Source organism: Panthera pardus, unplaced genomic scaffold, assembly GCF_024362965.1.
Source record: "Panthera pardus isolate Hobbes unplaced genomic scaffold, ASM2436296v1 HiC_scaffold_15, whole genome shotgun sequence".
In the NCBI taxonomy this organism is placed as follows: domain Eukaryota; kingdom Metazoa; phylum Chordata; class Mammalia; order Carnivora; family Felidae; genus Panthera; species Panthera pardus.
In genome coordinates, this window is record NW_026526710.1 from 10,806,731 (window position 1) to 10,821,737 (window position 15,007).

Consider the following 15,007-nt stretch of genomic DNA (forward strand, 5'->3'; position numbering starts at 1 on the left):
CTTCCACATAAAAAGGAATATGAAGAGGAAAGACAGTTTCTGCCTCTGAGTTGGAGGAGAAATGAAAACCAACCATTACCATATATGTGGTCAAGTGTAACGGTCAGAATATGTAGGGATGTCGTGGGCACACAGTGGAGAATAAAGAAGGTAACTCTGAGTGTACTTATTGAAGAATTTACAGGAGCCAAATGAGCAAACAGGAAAGAAAATTCCAAGCAGAGGAACCAAGACATCCAAAGGCATAAAGATGTGGGAGACCATGGCCTAATCTACTGACCTAACAAACACTGACAAGGTTGTCCTAGGGACCAGACCCTGTGTCAGACTTTGGGGACGTCAAGCAAATAAGAGGTGTCTGCTGCCCTCAGAAAGTTCACTGTCTAACTGGTTCTTCCAAGAGGTACACAACGTGACGATCTAGACAAAGAAGGCCAGGGGGACGCAAAGGAGATGTTCTATCCAGAGAAGGGTCCCTGGAAAAGGTGACACCCAAGTCCCTTAAGGATGAAGAGAAGGCTTATAAAAGATTAAGCCTACAGAGCCAACAAGATTTTGTGCTGCATTTGAGGTGGGGCAAGAGACACAGGACAGAGGGGAGTTGACAGTGACACCTGAGCTTCTGGGCAGGTGCTCTGCGCAGTGAGACCACTGTTACGCCAGAGAACACCAGGGAACATGAGAAGAGCCAGTCTGAGGAGAAAGGTAAGAAATTCGGTGTTGATGTGATGAACTTGGGCAGCGAGGGAGACATCCAGGTGGAGGTGTCTAACTAACCTCTACTGGGACAGTGGGTCAGAGACTCACGAGAAAGGTGTGGGCTGGCGATCTAGATCTGGGAGCCCTTAGCCAGTCAGTCAGCGGCAGCTGAAGCCAAGGCTGCGCTCTCCCGCTTGTGAAGATGGCGGCGACCTGATGGCAGTGAACTCGGGGCTCACCCGCAAGGTGCCAGGCACTCCTTTAGCTCATCTCATCCCGTGACAACCCAGAGAGGGAGGCACTGCTTACTATCACCTCCATTTGACACACGAGCACGCTGTGGCGCTGACACACTAAGTGGCTGAGCAAATGTCACATAGCTCAGCAATGGCGGGGCTGGCTTCGAACCCAGAAGTCTGCCTCAAGAGTCTGCTACTTGCTGTTTGTCTTATTAATATGCCAGCAGTCAGAGCAGGCAGTGACTCCACCGGCGGGCTGAAACACTCCCCCGAGACCACTTGGCAGAACCAAGGGAGGCAGGTGACAGCGAGTCATGTGGAGGTGGGTGAGCAGGACGCCATGCAAAGACAGGAGGAGCCCCCCCCCCCCCCCCCGGGCCCTGCACCTTTACCACTCCACACACTTCGCTAGGGAAGACCTCACACTGCACACACAGGGTCGGGGAGGCCCAGGGCCCTCTAAGGTGGAGAGGCCTCTGCCCCCAAACTCAGTAGCAGCAGGCAGCAGAGAAGGTGGACCAGCCTTGTTCTGTTTAAAGCTAAGCTCCAGAACTCCCAGGGAGTGTGACAGCACTGAGCCTCCTATAAACGTTCTAGGTTACCCCACCTTCCTTGGGGGAGCTAGCTGGATCGATTCAAAAGGAAAAAAAAAAAAAAAAAACAGATTCAAGGGAAAAGAAAAAAGCAACTCGTTTTTCCTGGGGCATTTTAATTGTCCAGATGAGCGACAGAGGCAGGACAGGTGCCGCAGTAAGAGAGACATTTGTGGAAAGGGAAGGCAAGACAGCCAGTGTTCCCACGCTCAAAGAAATCGGAGTTATTTACACTCACACTCTTAAGGCTGACACCACAGGGAAATGTTGTTAAACTTACTGAACAGTAAAAATATAGCCTGGATAATAAAACTTAAACCACCATCCAAGGCTTCCGGACAACCCAGAACCACCATTCTGGAAGTGTCAGAATCACCTGGAGACTGCTAAAAATGCAAATCCCAGCTCCCCCTGTCCCCCCACATCCTATTTCATTCAAAAAAAGCTAAGAGACCCAGGAATCTGCATTTCAAAAGACACACCAGATGATCCTAAAGGACCCATGTACACCTGGACCACCCTTGAAAAACACGAGACAATGCATTTTTTTTTCCTGTCCTTTGGGGGACTGGCCTCATTTTCACGCTGCAGTACAAAAAAAACCCATGAGTATTCCCCAAGGTTAGTCCTCAGACCTCTGTCTGCTTAACAGCCTTTTCCTTGAGAGAGACCATCTGCTCCTTGAAGAATTCCATCACAACTACCCAAGACCTACGAGGCTCCGGGAACTGTGTCTCCTCTCCCAGCTGGGATGTCCTACTCCCGACGACCCCTCTCCTGCACTCCTCTGTCCAACCAGCCAACCCTGCCTGCGAGCCGACAGCCCCCAAGACCAGAGATGGGGTCTGTCTTATCACCACTGCTGGCACATAGCAAGGCATTTAACAAATACACAGTGAGTACTGTTCCACATGTAACTTCACAGCCTCAATCACCCTCAATGTGTCTACAACCAAATGTGTTGTATTTTCCTCCCCAAAACTTGGCTATGTTTCCCAGCTTCCTTATATCTCTGAAGTGAACCACCTTCCATCAAACCTAAGATTTAGATTTGTCTTTTCATCTTCCGCTGTCACTAGGAGACCGCTCCACTGTCATGAAGCCACCCTACGTACCCGAGTGCTAAACTCCCAAGCATGGACTCAGTCAAATACATGACCCTCGTGACCCTTGCTAAATCAGGATAAGGGAGGAATCACTCTACCCTCCCGGCTCCAGTTTGAAAAACACACCCGTTTACATCATCCTCATGTGACCCTAGCGGGAAGATCCATTATCATGGCCATCTGACAGATGAGAGACCTGAAGCGCAGAGAGAACCAGGCTACCCAAGGTTACAAAACTCACAAGTGCAAGTGGGACTCTAACCCAGATCGGGGACGCATGACACCTCTCGTATGTATACTGACTGACAGACGCTTGACACCTGGCTGGGTTTGGAGCCCCACCCCCCAGCGAATCCTCCTGGGGGAGGGCCCCTCGCTCTCACCTCCCTCAGCCTCGTCTCCAGCTCCAGCAGCCGGTTCTTGTCGCTGTGGTCTTGGTGGCTGATTTTCTCCAGCTGCTCCTCCAGCTTTCGGTTCTGGGCCTCCAGTTTCCCTGCCTGTGTCTCCAGGTAGAACTTCTGCTGCCTGAGTTCTGAAATCATCTCTTCCTGGGCCTTCCTGGTGGGGGTGGTGGGAGGAGCCAAGCAAAATCACAGTCTTGTTAGAGGTGAGCACGTTCGCTCAGAAGGGGCACACAGAAACAGAGAGCAGCACGTCTCTGTAAGTGGGCATGGATGGTCATTGCCAGGTTAGCTTGGTCTGGACTCAGCCTCGTGTGCATGATCCCAGTTTGGGGGGCTGGGGCTCATTCGGTCCTCACTGTTCAGAGGCCCTCATCTATTGGCTACAGGAAGGTCCCAGGGGATGCAAGGGACACTAACATTTCCCTCCTATGGTAGACTTTTTTTTTTTGAGTCTGTCTAGGAGCAGAAAGGGGCCACTTTAGAGTACAAGACTGCCCCAAAACTCATGAAGGCAGGCCCTGGGGAAGAAAGAGCGATGAGGAGAAGGAAGGTACTCCTTCCGCTTGTCCACAGGCCTTGCTCACCTCCCCACCAGACTGCTCACAAGTATCAGAACCTAGAATGACTTAAAGACCCAAAAGCGGCCTACTAAGCCGGTTTAGGTGAAAATGGGAATGTTTTAGATCTCTCAAGAGACGTATCTAAGGGGGGAACAAAGTCCCGGAGATGCTAATTCTTTGGGGGAGAAGATTAAAATCAAAGTTCTCCTAGAACACGGGGAATCCTTACAAACCTCATGCCCCCGGGCCTGACTTACCAGCGGGACGGATGGCCCAACCAGGCTAATCATGGGAGGCAAGTCTGGGGAACAAGGACCACAGCTTTCCAAAAGCCACCTATTAATAGCCCTCATTAGAGAGAGCAAAGCACTCTGAAATCTGTTGGCAATTTGAAGTATTTAAGAAAACCCAGCTCCAAAGAAAGGGCATGGCAGAATGACATGTAAAAGAAGGCAAAGTTACACAAGTATAACCAGGTCTGGGACAAACTACAGAAGTAATTAAATCTGCTCTGGCTTCATCAGACAGAAGAATGAAGTTTATGCCCCAGGAGAGAAGACCAATGTGTCATCATGCACGCAGGTAGAATGTGAATACTTACATGTTCCTCTGGGTAAAAAGACTGCTGTTTGCTGCAAGTTTATTGGCTTCTGAGAGTTCCACAATCCTCTGTTCCAGGGATCTGATCTTGGAATCCATAGCATTGATCATCTGAAACACAGGGCGGCCTTTGAAACCTCACACACAGACAGTTCTACCAGAATGAGATTAACTCAGGCCGTGGGGCCGGGTAAAAGGCTCCTCTGAAATGTAGGCGATCTGACCAGAGGTAACAAGGGAGGTGACTGGACTGTACCCTGAGGGTCACAGGTCTTACTGCCCAGACAATGGCACTCAGTTTTCTCCAACAGAGATGACACATCCCCACACTACCCAAGCCGCCTGCATTAAAACCACATAGAAGGACCAACTTAGGAACCCGTCATTCTGTGAAGAAGCAGGCCTCATTAAACCCTGTGTCATCTGCATGGGCCCTGGGCCTGCCAGAGCCTCTAACTTGAACCTGCAAACTCATGTTTCTCATCGCCCATGGGGCTGTCGTTTTCTAAGCGATCCCTCCATACCCGGCCACCGTTGCCTAGATACTCTACATCAAAGCTTTGCCAACTTAATAAATCATAAGAATCAGGGAGGAGGAGGGGAAGGTGCTGGTTAAAAATACAACTTCCCAGGACCCTCCCTTAGAGACTCTGATGTGACAAGTCCCTGTGGGGTCTGAGGTCGCAGGTGGATTAACAAGCACCACAGGTGAACCTGAGGAGTGGAAGGTTTCTAAAACCCACGCCTACACGGGTTAGGAAGGAAAGCAGCGAATGCGCGTAGGAAGGAGGCACTTAAGGATGACCTAGGGCCACTGGGCGGTTTGTCAGGTGGCCTTGTGAAGGACAACGCTAATCATAGACCAGTGTGAGTCCTTCAAGAAGAGTATGAAAGGCAAAATTGGCCACCCTGAGCCACCACCCCTACTGCTTTTAGGAGAGGAAGGAGCTGCAGAGAACCTTCTGTGGGCAAGGAACTCCACAGGATTAAGCAGGAAGAATAATTCATCAGCTGGAACGGACTCCCCTTGCGTGTGTGTGATTCCAGGCATGTTTCAAAAACCCTCCTTTGAAAACTGGCTTTGTGATTCCTTATACCTACCGCCTTCTGCTCACTGAGAATTTTGCCCTTCTCGTGGGCCTCCTCTTCGTGTCTCTGCATCAGATTCTCCAGAGTCTCTTTATCGGCCAGGTCTTTCTTTATCTGGTTGTCCAACACCTATGAGAAACAAAAGAAATCAGTGTCCTGAGTAGCAAAGTTGAACAGGGTAGACTAACCAGGGGCACTCGGGAAAAGAAAGAGGAGGAATGAAGAGGCCAAGAAAGTTCTGGGGCAAAGAGGGAGACTAGGAGTTTGCTTATGAGCTGGGACGAGGGTAAGAAGTCAGATATGACCATCAAATGGCAAGTAATAGCAGACTTGAGCTAAGAACTTATTTTAAAATCAGCAGCCAGGGGTGCCTGGGTGGCTCAGTCAGTTGACAGCCCGACTTTGGCTCAGGCCATGATCTCGCACTTCGTGGGTTCGAGCCCCGCATGGGACTCTGTGCTGACAGCTCAGAGCCTGGAACCTGCTTTGGATTCTGTGCCTCCCTCTCTCTCTGCCCCTCCCCTGCTTGTGCTCTGTCTCTCTCTCAAAAATAAGTAAACATTACAAAAAAAATAAATAAAATCAGCAGCCAAAAAGACTCAAAAGAGGTATATCCTCAGTGGAAGGAGACTCCAAAATGAGAGAAAAAAAGCTCTCTCCCCAGAGTTTACAATCTGCAGATATTACCTCAGGACAACTCTATCGTAGTCAATGCACCAGTTTTCAGAACACTGCCTGCTCTTAATCTGTGCAGATTTAATCTAGATATCTCCAAGGCTGTGTACGGAAGGACACAAAGCTGAAAGCCGAGGGCGTCCATGTGACCAAGGCTGATGTTCAGAAAGAGACGCAGACAGGAGGATTCTGCCCACCGATAAAGTAGGTGGAGAGTCAATAGTTTGAAAAGACAACATAAAAGAGAGAGAGGAAAAAAAAAAGCCTCTTTCCTCTGTTCTTTCCTCTGATCCAGCTGGGAGTTGGTGGGGGGGAAGGCACTGGAAAGAGAAACCTTTTCTCAGGGGAAGAGAAATCATGTGTTCTCAGGGCCGAGAACGCCACTGCAAGCACCTACTGTTCCCAAGAGGAAAAAATAAAACAGTAATGGTGTCACCATCTACCAGCTTGATCTAATGTTCCGCGAGGCACACACAGCCCGACCAGTTGCCAAAACAACGAGTGAGAAAGAAAGGAGAAAAAGGAAGACGACGTCACATAACTTGCCCGAGCCTTTGACCACTGCCCTGTATTTCTCAACACAGAGAATCCACTCTGCCTTTTCTGAATGACACCAACTGCTTCTGATATTGGGAAGAAGCTGAAAGAATTGGGGTCACAGAGGGGATTGAAATCGGCCTTTCCCACAATGTCTATTGTGAAGGGACCTTCGTAGCTCATGGGATGTCATCCCTAAAAAGAGCCAGTCAGCAGGGAGGGGGTTCGCATGATACAGAAAGGAAAGAACAGATTTCAAAGAGGGCTTTAAACTAGAACCGACTGATGAAAAAAATAGAATGAGAGTTTGTGGAGAAGAACAAAAGGTGGAGGACAGGTCAAGGGAGGAGGGGAGCAGCTCAACAGGATAAGTGGCCCGTTCTCTAGGATGGCGGGGTGTGATTCTAAAATTACGAACAAGAAAAGGACAGAATCTAGGGTATGATCAGAATTATGACTAAAATGGCCTTAGAGAGGCTGGAAACAGGAAGCACAAAGCAGAGCAGGCTAAAAAGAAATGGTTTCATAAAGATTCCCAGTAGGGAAGACAGAAGAAAACAAGTCTTTCCATAACATTCCCCAGGATCCATCAAGCAAAGTTCTTCCCATCTAGAAGGCTGTGGAGACCACACAGTATCTGGACCAGGTATGCTCCTGCTTATCAGGTGCTAAAGCAACGAAGCACATTTGCAGGATGACTCTGCTCAGAATAAAACCTCAGCTCTGCACCGTGATGGATACCAATGAGAGGTATAGAGGAACAGGCCTCGATCAAGAACTCACGCACCTCGGCTCTGATAGGGTTAAACTGGCAGAAGGAACAAGAGGAAAGATGCACGGGGGGGTGGGGGGGGAAGCAAGGAACTTGAAATAGGAGAACCACTGTAGACATTTATAGCAATTTAAGACAGAACATGGCTTTTGGACAGGAAGGTCAATATACTCACCCAAATTACAGAATTAATTTTTTTTACATGTATTTATTTGAGAGGGAGAGAACGTGTGCATGTGCAGGCAGGGGTGGGACAGAGAGAGTTGAGAGAAAGAGAGAGAGAGAGAATCTCAAGCAGACTCCACATTTAGCACAGAGCCCGATGTGGGGCTCGAACCCACAAACCGTGAGATCATGACCTGAGCCAATATCAGGAGTCAGACACTTAACCGACTGAGCCACCCAGGCGGCCCCAGAATGAATTTTAAGAATGGTTATTTTCATCGTGCACAGGTGCTAGTGGACTGCATTCTCACAATTTTCTGGAAGTTGGTTTATTCCAAAGGTAAAAGTTGGGAAGCCTGTAAGAACGCAAACCAAAAGGACTGGTATATAAAGTTTAAAATACACTGAGTAGGGGGTCATACTACAACACATTGAGGTCACTTCTGGGTTAATTTTCTGTATTAAAAAAAATTTTTTTTAATGTTTGTTTATTTTCGAGAGGGAGAGAGACAGAGCATGAGCAGAGGAGGGGCAGATAGAGGGGGAGACACAGAATCCGAAGCAGGCTCCAAGCTCCGACTGTCAGCACAGAGCCTGACGCAAGGCTCAAACTCACAGACCACGAGTTCATGACCTGAGCCGAAGTCGGATGCTTAACCGACTAAGCTACCCAGGCACCCCTCTGTATTTTTTTTTTTTAATTAAAAATAACCAAAAGTAACACCAGGGGTAAAAACAAAAACAAAAACAAAAACAAAAACAAAAACAAAAAAAAGGGGGGGACAGGGGGATGACCAGGGTGGTGACGATGCTGATACTGCGTGGGCATGTACGTGTTTGGTTCTCCAAAAAAGGAACAGAAAAGACCAACCGAATCAATAACAGGATCATCAAAAAATTAAAAGCCTCCTTTAATTGTCTGATTTGGAAGCAGAAGAGGCAATATTTGAGATGTAATGACCAAGGTCTGATTCTCAGGAACACAAAAACTGAGTTAAAGACTTTGTCCAAAAACATAATGAAAATGTGATGTGCTTTTAAAAGGAAACAGATAAGCTCGCGTTTTTTCTGATCAGTGAATTAATAATAATTGAATTGAAATAATAATTTCAACAATTGAAATAATAACTGAATTTAACAGCTCTTCTATGGAAAATGATTTAAAATACTAGATAAAATACAGAAAACATTTTCCCAAAAGTTGGCAAGAGAGTAAGAAACTAGATACTAAAATCCTAAGTGAAAGCAGAAACCTGGAGAGTTAAGAAGGACACAAGCTGTTTTTAACTTGAGGCATTTGCTGAACCAAATAAACTCGAGCTTCATTTTTAATAGCTTCAAAGAGTAAGAAGATAGAGAAATCTGAGCCCAGAACCACTCCCAAAGGGGGCACACATCTGCGTTCAAAGTCTCAAAGAATTCTCATTAATAATTTTCAAAGGAAAATGAGCAGCTGACCAAGCACACAAGAAGACAGGCACCATGAGAAACAACGAAGAAAAACAGTGGAGCAGAAACAGACCTTCAGACAGAACAGATATTGGAATTATCAGATAAAGAACATAAAAAACTATGCTAATGTGTTTAAAGAAACAGAAGACAAGCTTTAAAATGAATGTAGGGAATAGAAAATTATTGTCTTAAATAATCTAGTAAACTTGCAAAAGAGCCAAATAAAAGGTTTAGAAACCAAAAATACAGTAACTGAAATGTAAAACTCACTGGTAGGTTTAACAGCAGATTTGACAGGTAAGAATTAGTAAACTAGAAAATCAGCCAGAACTTACCCACAATGTGCACCAAAAGAGAAAGAAATGGAAAAATATGAAAAAAGTTAGAGGCGATGCCTACTCAAATTCTCAAAAAGGAAGAAGGAAGGAGAAGAGACAATATGGGAGATATAGTGACCAGTGATTTTCCAGAATTGATAAAAGATAGGGGCACCTGGGTGGCTCAGTCAGTTAAGCATCCAACTCCGGCTCGGGTCATGATCTCACGGTTCATGTGTTCAAGCCCTGGGTCCGGCTCTGTGCTGACAGCTCAACGCCTGGAGCCTGCTTCAGATTCTGTGTCTCCCTGTCTCTTTCTGTCCCTCCGCCACTTGCACTCTGCCTCTGTCTCTCTCTCAAAACTAAACATTAAAAAAATTTTGTTAAATTTAAAAGATACCAATATATTTAAAAGTCCTGTTTATCTCAAGCAAGATAAATAATAAATCTGCATTTAGATGCATCACACCAAAAACTTTAGAAAACAAAAGACAGAGCAAAATTTTAAAACCAGCCAAAGAAAAAAGATCAACACTTTCAAAGTAAGCAACAGTTAGACTGACAGCTGACTTCTCATTAGCAATAATAGAAGCCAAAAGTCGATGGGATGTTATTTTCAAAGGATGTTCTAAGAAATCACTGCCAACGCAGAATTCTGTCCCCAGTCAAAACACCTTTCAAGAATGAGGATGATACAAAGATTCTTTCAGACACACAGAACAGAGAACTTGTCACCAGCAGGTCTTCACTCAAGAAAGTCATCTGGGATATGCTTTAAACAAAAGGAAAAGGATCAGGTCTGAGATGCCGGAAGGAAATTAAAAGCAAAGAATGGTGAGTCTGTGGCTAAATCTAAATTACCATGGACCAAATGACAGTGGGGTGAAAATATGTTAAAGACAGAACTGAGACTAATAACAAATTTTTTTAAAAAATTGTTTTTGAACATTGCATATCAAGACCCCCACATGGGTAACACCCCGAAACCACCCACATGGCCTGAGGACAGCATTCACCCCAAACAGTCCTCTAGTCTAGCAAGAAGTGACCCAAAGTGCCCAGGAAGCTATGTCGTGCCATAGGAAGAATGCTGGGGGAGATCAGAAAGTGTCTTTACTTTAATTTTTTCTTCGTAGTGCTGTTCTTTCTGTTTCAGGTGCACCTCTAGGTGCTGGGCTGAGACCTGGGCCTCGCGGTGCTTCTCCTCCAGCTCCTGGACACAAAAGAACAGGCGGTCAGGTGTGCAAAGGGGAAGACATAGCTCATGTGTGTAGACATTCACAGGAAACATGACTCTGGCACCGGTACCACAAGCAACAGGCACGTGTTCCTTCGTTACTAGCCCTAAGGCTCTTGGGAAGGAAACCACCACCCATCCTTGGCCCTGGGTTTTCCAGGTCCAAGTAATCACACACATACACACATAGCTGGTGGGCTGGGATCAGAACTCTGTCAGTGTGACAGGTCAGACAAACAAAGGCAGCTCTTCACCTGTGCACAGAGAAATGACAGTCACAAGGCAACATTTGAGAGTTTAGTGCAGCACAAAGCCCCTGACCACTGTCTTGAGCCTCAGGCCATTTTCACTGTCCCTTAAATGAGAAAAGTATCTTTAATTTCTTTTAACTTCCAAATTGCATTTTTATGATAAAAAATATTTTATATTTTCCTGATTATCAACATGACTGCTCAAGAGCCCTAGCTGTGAAGAAAACTAATGTTACAGTTCAAACACTTGGAAGTTGGAATGATTTTTTTTTCTTTTTTTTAACTGGCGTGTGGAGAATGTGACTGTCTGGGGACATTCACATCATATCACGTTTATAGGATACAGAGCTAATGGAAACAGTAGAACATAAAATACACTGATAATAATGACGTAAATATGTATGCGTATATATTAAAGATGGGAAGAGAATTTGGAGGAATATAAATAGTTTGGATTCAATGTTCCCTTCATTCTAAGATTTCTGCTTTTAAACAAAATTGTAATTCATTTGGAAATTATACCAATTCATTTGCTAATGTATCATAAACTGATTCTTACAAAAGGTGGCATTCAATCCACTGAAACACTCTGTAAACTGCAGATATCTGCATCTACATTAATTCTTGTGAATCTGGACCCATTAGTTAATTACTAATATCAAAAGTTATCACTCCAAGTTTTCATCTCTTCACATTGTTTTGAAATTTTTCCTTGAAGTGGAAGTAATTATGAGCATTCTGAAGAATGAGGAAATTATACAGGATGTGCCCATAAAATGGGGAAAAAATACTTTCAGATTCACATGCACATAAAATGTTACTGATTAAGCTTTTGAAATTCTAAAGTCTACAGCACTGACTTTGCTTCGGGGGCCAGTAAAGTGTTCAATTTTAAGAGCAGGTGCACAAGATCTATTGCAATGCAACAGATGTGATCTTGAAAAGTTGAATGTAAACAGGATTTTAATTAATAAAAACATACTTTAAGGGCTTTATGTGCACTAAAGGATCTCCTGCAATGACTTCTTCCATTTAAGCAAAAGATTTTGCTGTCATGAGAACCCCAATTACCTGTTGTGAAAAGTCTTATCAGAATAGCAAATATTTTAAAGCAATTGACATTTGGGGATCTGTTTCCAAGCACCATCATTATATAACAGTATTAAGGACCTCCTTTGCCCGTGTCCTGGATATTTCACAGCCTGTCAGCACATGGTTCTTGAGCAACAGGCACTTTCCGATAAATGAAGGCACAACCACAAAGGTGCTTGGGCAGGTGGCAAGATACCCTTGAACAAAGAAATCTGTTTTGCTCTTTCTTTATGTTAGGAATCACTTGATAATCATCTTTTCTTAGTTTCAGTCCTCCTAAGACAGCACAGGAACGGAAAGCAGAATCTAAAAATAGGTCAAATGCTCAGATACCTGAACCTGAGAACTTTTAACACCCAGTTTCTGATCTATGTATGAATGGCAGTTTACAACACAGAATCCAAAAGTCCAGAGAAGTCTATGCTCCTACATTTTAATTGCAAGTGAATCTTTGGAAAAGTAGATATCCTAAATCTGATTTCTTGGTGGTTTGGCATTTTTTGTTGTTGTTGTCATTTTTTTAAAATGTTAACTTTGCTTATATGTATAAGATCAGACTCTTCGGTCCTGCTATGCAAACACTGTTGTTCGCTGCTACATTTCCAGCTCCTAGAACAGTGCTTGGCACATAGTAGAAGCTCATTAAATATTTGTTGAATGAATGAATGAACACATCGCCATTAAACAGAGAAACACTTTGCAACCACAAGAGACTTAACCACTTTGTTTGCACCAAGCAAGGGATAGAGTGGTGGGATCTTGGTGGGATCTAATTTTACTCACGATAAAATTCACACACTTGACAATCGCCAAGAGAAACTCTGATGAGGGAACAAGAGAACAGAAAGGGCAGACTAACGGTCACATTTGCCTCTGTGTGCAGACGTATATACGAAGACTGTGTGTCAAGGCAAAACAATTTAACCAATCTCTCTTTCACCTGTTTGCTCAAGAGCATCCGTATCTTCGTGCATATATGCAAACATAGACAGGCAAAGTTTTGAAGGGCTTGGGGGTAGTTTTGGTATTAAGGGCAGGCCTGTAAGTTGGCCATTCTTGAGTTCATTTGGCTGCAGGTGACTCAATTCCCAGAAGTGATGCAGAGATGACAGAGAGAGGTGCAGGGCCCTGCTCACCGCCTCGCCTCCTTATGGCAGAAAGGAACAGTCACCCACCCCAGAGGGTCCCCTAGGGGCAGGGGGAAGGGACCATGAACAGACTCCATGTCATCACTAAGACTCCCAAACGGGGCACACATTCCTGGCTTGGGGACTGAGATCCAAGGACAGTCCTTTCAAAAAGTTCACCTGCCTGGGACAAAACTGCAACACATCTGCAAGTACTCCCAGAGCCAGGCTTCCTTGATGAAGTTAATCTGGTCACCAGAGCCGAAAACAGAATCATGATGATTTACAAACCTAAAAAAAGACCTGCTACATCTAAGGAAATTAAGGAGGGGGGCGGGGAACAATCCTAATAACGGAATGTGGCAGAGAGAGTGAGTGGGTGAACACGGATCTATGACAAATACTACTCTGAGAAAAACAACCCTGCGTGACTAATTTCTTTCTTCTCCAAAAGCAAAAACCTGGGCTTTGGTCTTAAAGGTCTAAATCCCTGCTGTTTTTGTTTTTTTTTTTTTTAAGTTGGCCTCGCAAAGTTAACAGCCATACAAAACTCTGCTGATGGTGGTACGTAAATGCTCCCGTAAAAACGTTTAACGGAAATGACAGAGGATGCGCGTTCGTGTTTTTAAAATGTCAGGCAGTAGCAAACAGAGCAGAAAAGTAATAATTACGGATCTGTTACCGGTGCTGAAACGTCCGACATTTCGTTATTCGTGCTATCCTAGGAATGTGGCAGACACTGAAACCACTTCTCTCCATTCGCCTACTCGGAGATACCTCCCCTGTTGACGGCAGGCCGTTCTTCTTTTCACCCCCTTCCCTCTGCAACCTCTAACCTGTTGGTCTTTTAACTTTTCAGCTTTTGTTCCTGCTCACCAGAATTTTATCAGCCATCTGCTGGATCTGTTGGGATTTTGTCTGGATGTCATCCTTCAGTCTGTTTTCTCTACGCTCCATGGTCTCTAGCCTCTTTACCTTGTTCTCCAGAGAATGGCGGCGTTCCTGTAGATCATGAATCAATCAGAGAGTTTTAATGGAGTAACCGCTATGGGCATAGCGCCTGCACCGAGGGAGAGCGGCCTCGAGAAGCATACGCGCAAGGCAGGAAGAGAAGTCTCGGGCATCCGAAGCAACAGTGAGAAAAAATAAGATTTCTAGAATCCAAGTACTCGGTTGTGTGGGTTACAAGAGTGCATTCATTCATTCAAATATTTACCAAGCACCTACTATCTGCAAAGTATCACACTAGGCATCACGGAAAATACGGAGGCGAAGCCGACATAATTCCTGCCCTTGGAAAAGATAAGACAAACACAAAGAAACATAATATAGGTTAAGACGGGGAAGGGCCATACAGAAAATAGGTACAGAGTGCTGTGGGAGGCTGCAGGCAGGAGAGAGGCCTTTTCACCGAAAGCTGAAGGGAGAAGTCACAGAGATGTGAGCTTTGGAGGGCGGAGGGTGGGAGGTGAGGGTGGAAGGCCCTTCGGATGAAGGCAGATGCATTAGCAGAAATACGGAGGGGTAGGCAGCCAGTTTAGGCCGAGGCGAAGCCTCCCATGGCTCAGCATAAGATGCTTTAGGGGACAGAGTAGCAGAAAAACTGAAAGGGGGCACTTGTGAGTCAAATGGTTCAGAGTCTCATGTACCAAGCTGAGGGGTGCAAGCAGGGCATAGAGAAGCTCTAAAAGCTTTGGGATGGGGCAGGGGGTGCTGATGAGCCTTGTGTTGAGGCCCATGAGCCTTATATCATATGAGCCAGCTGGGGGGAAGGGAAGATGGGGAGCGGAGGGCCAAGAAATTACTTAGTGTGCTCATCTAAGGGAAAGAAGGCCTGGACCACGAGGAGGCCCACAGAAACGGCAAGCAGGGGTGAAGGGGAGGTGCAGGGGGAGACAGCGTGGCTGGATTTATAGGACTGAGTGGCTCACTGAATGGCAGGGGAGCAAGGAGAAGTCAACGATGTCAAAGTTTCAAGCCAGGGGGTGACCAGATAAATGACAGTGGCCCTGGCTGGCATGAGGAGATTAAGAAGGGAGCCCCACTCGTGGGGGAAGATACTGAGTTCATTCTAGAGTTGATGCACCAGCCG

General features: G+C 45.6%; 1 protein-coding gene across 16 annotated transcripts in view; it reads right to left on the reverse strand.

Annotated features, from left to right (window-relative positions):
• CIT (citron rho-interacting serine/threonine kinase) overlaps positions 1-15,007 on the reverse strand; it is a 171,834-nt gene that overhangs the window by 67,180 nt on the left and 89,647 nt on the right. For 13 of the 16 annotated variants that reach the window (XM_019467299.2, XM_019467300.2, XM_019467302.2 and 10 more), the window contains 5 exons: positions 13,792-13,917; positions 10,326-10,421; positions 5,303-5,419; positions 4,203-4,312; positions 3,021-3,195 (listed from right to left, as the gene is read on the reverse strand). In XM_019467299.2, coding sequence (XP_019322844.2) covers positions 3,021-3,195; positions 4,203-4,312; positions 5,303-5,419; positions 10,326-10,421; positions 13,792-13,917 — 624 coding nt within the window. The remainder of the gene's footprint in view (positions 1-3,020; positions 3,196-4,202; positions 4,313-5,302; positions 5,420-10,325; positions 10,422-13,791; positions 13,918-15,007) is intronic. The other 3 variants (XM_019467306.2, XM_019467305.2, XM_053902092.1) reach the window with 1 other exon arrangement.